Below are 11,672 nucleotides of genomic sequence, written 5' to 3' on the forward strand. Positions count from 1 at the left end.
GTTGATAAATAAGGATCTATTATTTACATATTGGTTTCTAGAAAAAATCTTAGCTAAAAAATGAAATTAAAGTACCGTTATATAGTGCGCATCATTGCACATGTTAATACACGACCGATTCTACCATAAACACTAGGTCTTTGGAAAAAAATACATGAGTCTGATGAGCCTCATGGATCTTTGTAAGGTTTATCTTGGAGTTTCCCGTTGATACAGCGAGTTGAAGTGGCTCTATACAACCTCCCGAAGGCAATATTTCCTTGGTGTTATCCAATTCCAAGTTTTTAAAATCAAAAACCTACCTATATACTTGATTTCCTCACTCTTCGTTCATCCATCCATTCATTAAACACCAGCCCCTAACGGATCGATTTATATCCTCCCATAGAACTACCTCCTTTAGCAAATCCTTTGTCATAGGTGCTACCCCCTTCTGGAATTCTCTTCCCATCTCCATTCGCCAATCCTCATCCAATTCTTTCCTTTAGGCAACTCCTATACTACATAGTCAAACCACCATTTCATTGTGAACAATGAATACAGCCATATATTGATTATTATTACTAGTAATAATTTAATCTAATGTATTAATGTAATTTTAACCTGTCTACTGAAACTTTCATTACTTGCCAAACAATTATTTTTTTCAACAATAACAAATTATTTTTTTCATTTCATTTCATTATTCGACTAAAATCTCACTAGTCTTCATGAAAACCCAATTGCATAGAACTGACCCTGGAATATGAGGGAAAGAAGGGTTCCAATGAGGTGATCTCAATCTTGCTACATTACATCAACGACATCCCACGCTCTGAGTTCACGGATGATCTGGTTTAAAAAAGTGACGATTACTTTGGGCAAAATGTCATTGTTCGCTCTATGTCACATTATTATGTATGTTATTACTTCACCGTGACAATAATATCTATATGACGTAACAGTCATACAGACGTCACATACATGGTATATGACTGTAACATTATTACGCACTTGATTAGTTAGGGTTATAACTTTATTCCAATAAAACCACAATGCATTTTCCCTCTCCACAATACTTTGCAGTGCAGACTTTTTGAACGCTCTTACACCATTTGTAAGGAGATCAGGTTATTATTTATTAGAATATTACAGTACAACTTCTTAAAAGTAAATTTCACTTAAATAAAATAAACACTAAAGCATTAAATATAATATTTGGTAAGACTCCAATAAATAATATAATAAATCAATAATATAATAATTATTATAGTAATAGTAATTAATGATCAGTAGTCTAATCAAATAATAATAACTCCATAGAAATTTATACATTTTCAACACAAATAAATAATATCAATGAACTCTATGATGTTTATGTACATCAATCACCTTCCTCACATTTTCAAATACAGAAAATTACCATTTTTTTTTTGCGCTAAGACATGATACTGTGAAGATTAAGGAGGTTCAGCGGGGACCTAACCCATTTATTCCCCTTCTAGTACAAGAGCCGGGAAGAAAAAAGGTAGTTATCTCACCCCAATTTTTTATTACATTAATGAAAACTGTGTATAATTAATAGTAAACATTGATGAGTCTGCCAAGTATAGGTAGGGGGAATAAAAATTGCGGCTGTTTCAAAACATTAATTTTTCATTCGGAGCTCTATATCTTAAAACTAACAACAGCACTAGAAAACCTAAGAGCTCATTGTTTAATGAAGAGTAAATTTGCTGAAATATTAGCCCTAAAAGAGCTATTTACGTCCAATAGTTCTTGAGATATAGCTTTTTAAAAAGCAAAATTTTTTAAAAATCTGAAAGATTAGTAATTAGCTAATTTATTTTGAGAAATCTATATCTCAGGAACTTTGAGACGTAAAGATGTCTATTAGCACTCAAATTAAAGCTAGTTTAACGGACTATAAAGAGGTTTATGACCTTTATCTTTGTAATAATAGTAGTCTTCGCGATATTTGACAAAATAAAATCACAAAATGTTAATTTATAGTTGTTCGTATAAAATGTTGGATTTTTGAAAAGATAAATCTCTAGAATAAATTGATTTATAGTGGTTCGGACAATAAGTTTGATTTATGAAAAACTTTATTTCAGAAACCATTGGACGTAGAGATGTTTGCTAGCATTCAAATTAAAACTAGTTAAATTTAGTACAAAATAGTTTATTATGTTTATCTTTGTAGGAGTAGTAGTTTTTATGATATTTGACAAAATAAACTCACAAAATGTTAATTTATAGCTGTTCGTATAAAATGTTGGATTTTTGAAAAAATAAATCTCTAGAACCATAAGAGGCACAGATGTCTGTCAACACTCAAAATAAAGAAAATTTAACTTATTATAAAGTAGTATATGACACTTATTTTCGTAGGGGTAGTAGTTTTTATAATATTCACATATGAATATAAATTTGGCCAAACAACTATAAATCAATTCATTGTAGCAAATTTCGAAGATACACATTATAAAACACTTTATAGCTCATTAAACTAGCTTTAATTTGAGTGCTAATAGACATCTGTACGTCAAATGGTTTATGAGATATAGATTTTTCAAAATAAATTCACTAACTGATCTTTCAGTACGACCCATACAACATTTTATCAAATGTTGCTTTTTAAAAAGCTATATCTCGAAAAATATTTAACGTAAATAACTCTATCAGGGTTCATATTTTAGCAAATTCGCTCTTCTTTAAATGACGTTCTCTTAGTTTTTCTTGTGTTTTTCCTAATTTTTGAGATATAGAGCTCCGAATGAAATTTTTTTTTTTTATCGTTTTGAAACAGCAGCCATTTTTTATTCTCCCTACCTATACTTGGCAGACTCATCAATTTTGACTAGTAATTATACATAGTTTTCATTAAAGTAATCAAAAATTGGGGTGAGATAACTGTCTTTTTTCTCCTCTTCGGCTCTTGTACTATACCTGGTTGCCTTAATTATCTGACTTTTCAACTGACACTTTAAGCGAATATGTTGGTCGACGTATAACTTTTCACAATCTCACAAAAGGAGATCATAAAACAGAAAGTATCATAGGGCTTCAATCGATTTAAATACTAAGATAAAGCCATTTAAAGATTATCACGCGATTTTCCAATTTGTAAATATTATTCGATATAATTATCTTCTAGATTTAAGTAAATATTTCAAAAGTGATATAAGACTGTCCTTAAATCTGGGGTTTAGTGGGGCGGGTCGGCCGGGACGTATTGTCATATAATATTGTTTGTATTATGATCTCCACTTGTGAGGTTGTGACATGTACATCAACCAATTTACTAGCTATAAGTGTTGTCTGCTAAAAGGACTGATATTGAGCAATAATTATATTGAAAAATTAGCCAATATGTATAGGGAATTATTATAATAACAGGTTTATTAAAAATAAAATTAAAAATTATGTCTTGGGATTATGAAACTCTTAAACATGCCGACATTTACAAATAGCGAGTAGAATAGTCTTTAAAAAAAATACTTATAAAGAGCGACGTTTTATAATTATCTAAAAAAAGGAATCGACTTTAAATCTAAATAATCAATTGTAATCCTACAACATAAATTCCAAACCTTTTTTTTTGTCTTAAAACTTCTCATTTTATTGAAAACGGAATACATTAGTTTTGTGAATAGTGATAGATTGGTAGGGTGTATATCGTTAAATATTAAATTATTTGTATTTAGATGTGTAAATATGGTTTGTTAAAATGAATTGTAAAATTTGTTAATTGTAAAACAGTTGCTTGTAGATATTTTCATTTCATTTTAACTTAATAATGACCAGGAGGACCCAAAACGTTGTTCGGATGACTAATGAAAAAATAAGTAAAAAAAATAAATAAATAAAAAAAAGTACAAATTCCTGAAATGAAAAAGAATGAAGTTTTTTTTTCCCGATCCCTCTAAAACAGAAAATAAAAGTGAATTAATAAGTGCATTACTGTGAAAAAAGAAAAGTAATTCGTGTTGAGTATTACCTTTTACTACCTTTGGTATTTTAAGGTTACCCGTTGTGTCTATTTGTTATGTATGAGATATCCATTCTAAAATGGTGCTATTTTAAATTCGGAGGTGAAGTTTTGGGAATAGACCTTGGTTATTTACAGTCTTAAGGAGAACGATAAAAAAAAATGATAAGGAGGAACTTTCCACCATTACCCAACCCCCTTAAGCAATTCCTATCATTTTTAATAATAACGAGTAGAGCTGAAATAACTTACTCAATCTATACTTCATATTAGGTTGGCCCATATGAACTGTTTGATTTTTAAGTGAATATATAAAACTGTATATCTAAAAATAAATTTAAAAGCGACCCTCAGGTCATTTTCAAGGGTACCTTTACTTTGTTGTTATTTTCTCTTTTAAAATTCTTAAAAATGCTGGCTAATTGCCTTTGTCCCATCTATAACTTCTTCTATATAACTCTTTCTTAAATTTAAAACTTGTACTAACCACTTCTCTTCTTTCTTTCATTTTCATTTGCAAACTTTAAAGTTCGAAACGTTGGAAGGTTTCGAAAAGAATAAAGTTGAGAAAAAAGGATCAAATTTGTTTTTAAATAAACTAAACCACTCTCAAACAAGAATATATTAATAAAAATTAATCTAAAACTGTATATCTTTTTTCACAAGCTGTTTATTTACTTACAATTGGTTCCAATCACTTCAATACATGTTTCCCAGCGGAACTTTATAACATAGATCCTTGTCTTTAAAAAATTCTGATCTTTATAATCAATAAATTCAGATATCAAATTTTTCAGACTGCCTTCATTTTTATACTGTTTAGCCTGTAAAAACAGATCCAAATGTTTAAAAAATGAAACTCGGTTGGCGAGAGATCCGGTGAATAGGCTGGCTGCTGCAAAATTTCATATTTCAATTCCTTTAATTTCGCAATCGTTCTGTGCAGTGTATGTGGCCGTCACGGTCGTTTTGGGTCTTCTTCGCGGTTTGTTAACAATATTCTCCAAACTCCAAACTCCTGGTTTATATTGCCAGCAGTTCTTGCAGCATTATTACCAAGTTTATACTCATACAAAAAAATTACACTAATATCAGTGGAATTCATATCGATACAAAATTCAAAAAAAATAGAAAAAGGAATGAGAAAATCACCTTTGTCGAAATGTGACTCGGCGATGGACAGTATAAACGAGGTTATGCCGAAAACAAAAGCATAACGAAAACAGGAAGATAAATATTTGCATGTAAAAACAATTCCGAAATTTCATATGCACCAACCTAATAGTTAGCCTCTATAGCAAGGAATCTTCGACAGAAGTTTTAATTTAAAATTTTCAAGTTTTTAGGAGTCTAGCGACAACAAACACAAACGTGACCAAAATATGGTATTGTGTAATTCAGAAATAAAAATGTTAGTATTTATTTTAATTACTTATGTATTTTAATCATTGGATATGGAGCGTTTGGACACATTTTCGCTAGAATTTAAAAACAATTAAAATTTGCACCACTAAAATCCAAGAAGAGTCCTTTTTTTCACTCTTTAACAAACATAAAATAAAATTAACATATAAAATATAAACAATAAAAAAATTAAATAGAATAACAATATTAAATTAAAATCTATCCCACTACAACCCATTGAGGGTTAAGGGTGCAGTACTTTGTAAGAAAGTGTTACTAGACCAGCGGTTGTGCATAGAGGGGATTCGGTCGGAATCATGCACGACCGCCAGATTTTTACCCAATTAAGGGTACCCAATTTATGAAGCTGGGTGGACCCCAGGAGAGCTCCAGAACCCACAGGGTTGACTCACGGCTACAGTGTAACAAAAAACTATTTTCTACCCAACCGGTTCGAACCCGGGTACTTAAAGTTAGTAGCATCATGCCTTTTTAAAAATTGAAATAAAAATTAATTTCAAAAATAGTAAAAATTTTAAATTAAACTAGAAATAAAAAAGTTCCTATATCTTGAGAAAGTGACATTAGGTGAGCCCTTTTTGAAGGCGATGAGAGGTTATTTAGGTATCCAGAACCACCTTAATCCTCAACGTACCACGATATCACGAATTTCTTTTAACACAATTTGATAATAAACTAGACCAGGGGTGTTCCGCCCGTAACGTCATCTTCAATGCCACACTCGTTGGAGCCCCTCAAAATCCTGAAGAACCCGCCCTCGCCCCAGTCAGTGTCGAAGGTATTAGCAACCAACCAGAAGGGCACATCGCCTTCGGAACCCCAGCCGATGATCTTGACAGCGTGCCTGCTCACCTCCTTCGTTGTGAGGTGGTGATAAATACCTGAAAGGTAATCAATCAGAGGTTAATAATTTGGGTTAGAGCCGCACTGTGTCATTGGTATAAAGGCTCACCTGAATGATAAGTGAGAAAGTCTGAATAGACTGAGATAGCAGCCTCCACAGGTCCATTGGTCAGAATCTCTTTCTGAATTTCTAAGGTGTTATTCGGCAACTGATATTGGTTCAGAACTGAATGGAAACAATATCAAGTTATTCAATTATACCTACAAGAAGTATAAGTCCAATATAATTTATCATTAAAAAACATATTATAATAAATAATTAAAATAAATTAAAAAACTAATAATAGTGAATTTATTATTCTCTCCGTATTACAAACCCTAAATACATTTCGTTGCCATGGACAACCTGATTACAGTAAGATTAGTTGTTATACAAACACGAGTCCATTTTCCATAGGTGAAAAACTACTTCAATTATCGATTTATCATATGAGATTTCTTTTTAGTTAAATACTTTTAATTTTCTAATGCTTCATCAATGAATAAAAATTTGAAAAAAATCTTTAAAATGTTTATCTTTCCTGAAATGCATGAAGAAACACTTTAATTTTATATTATTTTCGTAAAAAGAAATAATAAGTTTTATTTATTAATTCAAGTCAAATCTACAGATATTCCCATGTTATCTATATGAAAGAAGTCATCTGTGTAACTCTGTCATTGGTATTGCAGGTACTGTATAGCCTTGCCACTTCTCAAAGTTATATCAAAAGAAAATTATTGCAAGTATTGTATAGCTCCTTCTCTGACTCAATTCATAAGTTAAAGTAGTAAAAAAAAATATAATTGAAGCATTGATAATTAAAAAAATAACTTAAAAGATTTGAAAGCAAAAATAAATTATAAGTTAAAGGTTAAATAAATAAATATCGTTGAGAGACAGAAAGAATGGGGGGGAGAAGAAGAAGAGGAAAATGGAGAGATGTTTTTGTAAAAGTATCATTTAATTTTAATTAATATCGTTAATAATAATAATATAAATAGTATATTTACACTAACTTAAAAACAATATGATTAAAAGTTATCTCTTTTTGGAAAATTAGAAATTTCCAATTAATTTTCTTGAAAGGGATAACCGTTAATTGTATTTTTCGTAAAGCTAGTAGAAATGTACTTAGCAACACTATGAAGTAAGCCATAGGTGTGGTCCAATCATCTATACACAATATCTATCTGGCTAATATAAATATTCTAATTGATAATACTTTGACAATAGCTCTTACGCCTTCTGTGATCTGAAGAATAAGAAACGTTATAAAAGGAGTTGGTACAAGTGGTTCGGCACTGCGGTGTTTGTGGCACAGGTAGCGATTGGCAATTAGGTCTCGAAGAGTTGGAGGGCACTCTTTCGCAAGGTGGAATCTCGTAAGGCTGACAACCCTGCAATGCCAAACGGAATAAATACATTGGAAAGCACAATTTTTCAAGAAAGTGATATATATATATTCATATAATAATAACAATAATAATAATAATTATGCACTAATTTTTTTTTTAACTTCAGAAACAATCAAGATTAAAAAAAAGATTATTGAATACTGGTTTATTCATCCATTACAATGATGAATTTTTGCTTAGTATTTGTTTTAATGACTAGAATAAACATTTAATGTAAGCAAACTTGAAAATTTAAAACTTTTAATAATTTGTCTATGCCTTCTGTAATAAATTTAATATTACTAAACAAATGACACCCTTTAAATATTACACAATGAGGTCACTTCTACAGCCTATGGGTTTCTGGTTCTAGTTAGAAACTACTTTCTTCGATAGGGCCAATCAGAGCATAGAAGTAGCAAGAAAGCATACTCGAACCATTTTTATAATTCTTCTATACTTGGATATACTGACTTCTCATATACTAAAAAATGCTGTAAAACTTAAAAGGAAATTTATTTGAAGATCTAGAAACTATGAATTAAAAATAAATAAAAGGAAAAATATATACATTTTTAGATGATATTTGTGAACATTAAAAGATGTGGATATGTTTTATCTAAGTCTTGTAGTTTAAATAAAACTAGAATTTCTAACCATTTGTCTGAAGAGTTTTTCAACATTAACCAAATCGCAAATAATTTTTTTTTTCAAAAATTTATGAATGCGGTATCATGGGCATTGTTAAAAATTCAGTTTTAAATTAATTCATTCCGGCCTTATCGTATCATTTAATAATACCACATGTCGAACAGATCCGTTACCTGGGACTACATATAGATAAACGACTGACTTAGAATCTTCATACAAGACTGAAAATAAAGAAAACTGTCGATTCGAGACAAACGATTTAAACTTCCAACTAATTACAAAAAACTCATTTATATAACTATATTAAGGTCAATCAGAAGTGACGGAGTTGAGCTTTGTGGCTTCACTGAATCATTGAATTCCTCTCGTATCCAATCCTTACAATCCAAAATCCTTCAAAACATCCACTTTGTCACAAATAAAATCATCTATTAAGACTCTTCCATATGTAACATATCTTTCACGGACCAGATTGAACCTTCCATTATAAGCTCCTTAACTACCCAAACCCACTAGTTTCTAAACTCTTCCGTTCCTGACAATCCTCCGAGGTACACGAAAAGAAGATGGCCTCGAAACCTTCTAATGTAGCAATGTTATTAGTTCTATCAATGATTAGTTGTCTGTATCATGCCATTGTTTATAATATCAACACGGACATCAATAATAAATAAATTAAAAAAAAAAAATCTGATAGATTCTGAAACCGTAAAATCACATAACAGAGTTATAATAGTATAGCAAATGTATTTTTTAGGTTTACTACAATACACATCCTGTACAATCCAATAAAATTGCCTGTTTTATTTTTAAAATAGTAATTTATACTTCTTTTAAAACTTAATTAAGAAACTGTGTCCATTTAAGACTTCCTAAATAAACTTTAGTTCGGTAAAGCAATTTAATAATTATACTGCTAAAAACAGTCGTTTAACATTCATTTCAAAAACTAGTAGTTCTTGATTTAAAAAAAAAAATGTTTTGGTAATTTTCAGGCTCAAATACATAGAATATGGTATAAGATGATGTTTGCGCCACTAAACAAGAACAAACATAAAATATGGTAATCAAATAATTTTATTCGACTAGAGCTATAATTTTATCCTCCGTGCGATGAGGTGATAAATAATAAAGAAATAACATTATAAAAAATTATTTTATGTACATTTTGCCACGATATTATCATGAGGTAAAAATATTTTTCCATTTTTTAATGGCTTCAATTTTTTAGAAAAAAATCCTTTTACCTCTAAATAAAGCCAAAACTCTATATTATATAATAAAAAATATTAAACAATTGAATATAGGCTTAGATAGTTTTCGAATGCTTCCTATATGACTGAATAAACACGATATATTGATTGTGTTAATATTTTTACAAATTAGTTAAAAAGGACCTGCTGAAATGAGTTATTCTATTTGATATCGTGATCTGTATAGATTTCAAGTTAAATTAAATAGTATATCAATATATGATATATTACATACTTATAAATAAATGCTAAAAAGACAATGGAGAAAATAAACCAAATCGGATTGAAAGATAAACAGTATAAATATTTTAAATGTTAACTCATTTTTCACGCTCAGATGCATTCACGACGCAGGCAGGTATATTCACGCGTTGTTGTACCCAATGAGAAGGCGTTTCCTGTTATTTACTTGAGTGTATCAGATATACTAATTTGGTTTATGTTTAAATTTGTAACTGTTTTCTTACAGTATTATTATCTAAATAATATTACTGAAAAATATTAAGAAAACCACAATAAGCCTAGATGTTTTAAAATCTAAAATTATATAATGATAAAACCGAATCAAAATTTTATTTTATACATATAATTCATACATTACATTATTGTGACGTTTTGACCTTTGTATTTTAGTCTTCAACCCAGTTATATAAAAACTGTTTTCAATTGTACAACTCTAGTTAACATAATGTTCCTGTGAAAAAAGTCTAACTTGTAACCAAATTAACATATCTTCAGTTCTGGCGCTTCTTTGCTCAGATTAAGGGCTTGTTAATATCGAGCACCAGTTATATTGTGTCAGAAAGAACCTTTTTACGGATTAAAATATTTTTCTTAAATTCTATAATTGGGGGGAAGGGGAGCCCTTCAAATGTTTCGGTGGAAGAACTGTGTAGATTTCTAAATTGTTCTATAGCCCATAAAACATTTAACCTGTTTTCGTCGTCCTGCCTTGTTCTACTTGTATACTCTTCCTAAAAATAATACAATTTTTATTAACTGTTATCATGACAACTTGAGAGCATTCCGCCTTTCGGTCCTCTTTATGTCTGGAATATCAAAATTCCTTAGGAAGAGTTTTTGTCAATCATAACTCGGTTACAAGCAACGTAACGCTTTGAAAAGATGAGAACAGATTAGTGAAAAAAAAAATCGAAACATGTGATTAATATATTATTCGTAAATGTGCTGGCATTAAATGATTAAAGTCTATTTCTGTAAAAAAAAACTTACAATTCGATTGAATGTTCATAGTCCACCAGTTTTAGCCACTTTTTCAACTTTAACTAACGTATGTCTCCTATTCCCGTATTACATAAATGTTAGGACGGGATTTAAGGGATGGTTTGCCAGGAAAGCTTCCCTTTCTATTATTATTAGTGTTCCGACCTCTTGTGACATTGTGACATGTACATCGAACGATTCTACTCGCAATAAATGTGTGTTTTAGAGGTAAGATCAGTAAGGCTACCACGGAGGGTGGCATGATACGGTGCCTTGTGACATTATAAGGTGTTGATACGAGTCCCGATAAGGTGGCATAGACCAGCAATAGCCTATGGCTACGCCACTAATTACATGGCGTAGCCATAGGCTATAACTAAACTATAACACCTTAACTGGACTCATACCAACACCTTATAATGTCACAAGGCAATTAAAGGGAGAAGACACACTAAATTATACATAGTAAATTTCATGTAATATATATGTATGAACTATTATCTTATTCTTAATGAAGGGTACGAAAAAAAAAAGGCGGTATCATACTTATAGTGGCTTATTTCTTGTATATTGTATGCACCATGTATCTATCATCATCGATTATATATTACAGGCGCAAGAACTATACTATGCTGCTTGGCGTACTATCTCTGGCAGAAGTTGTACCAACGTAGACATGAAACTATATCGGCATACCAACTTTGGTTATGTACAAAAAAGTTAAAATTGTTGATTACTGTTCCTAGTACAACACAAACGAAATGGTAATGGACTATTATAAGCAAAGAGTTTCTATTTTTTCAATAAAATGTCATTCTTGAAAACCTTAATAATGTACCAGGGCATTCAAAAAGTCCTGTCGTTTT

The 11,672-nt window shown here is 30.4% G+C and overlaps 1 protein-coding gene across 1 annotated transcript in view; it reads right to left on the minus strand.

The window, feature by feature from the left end:
- Positions 1-705: 705 nt before the first annotated feature.
- LOC106685198 (cathepsin B) overlaps positions 706-11,672 on the minus strand; it is a 29,157-nt gene continuing 18,190 nt past the window's right edge. Inside the window, exons 4-6 of the mRNA XM_014427755.2 lie at positions 7,525-7,681; positions 6,351-6,467; positions 706-6,279 (exon numbers count right to left, since the gene is read on the minus strand). Of these exons, the coding sequence (XP_014283241.1) occupies positions 6,074-6,279; positions 6,351-6,467; positions 7,525-7,681 (480 nt within the window). The 3' untranslated portion in view covers positions 706-6,073. The remainder of the gene's footprint in view (positions 6,280-6,350; positions 6,468-7,524; positions 7,682-11,672) is intronic.

The sequence above is a fragment of the Halyomorpha halys genome, unplaced genomic scaffold (genome assembly GCF_000696795.3).
Source record: "Halyomorpha halys isolate HHAL.00 unplaced genomic scaffold, Hhal_1.1 Scaffold669.1, whole genome shotgun sequence".
Classification (NCBI taxonomy): domain Eukaryota; kingdom Metazoa; phylum Arthropoda; class Insecta; order Hemiptera; family Pentatomidae; genus Halyomorpha; species Halyomorpha halys.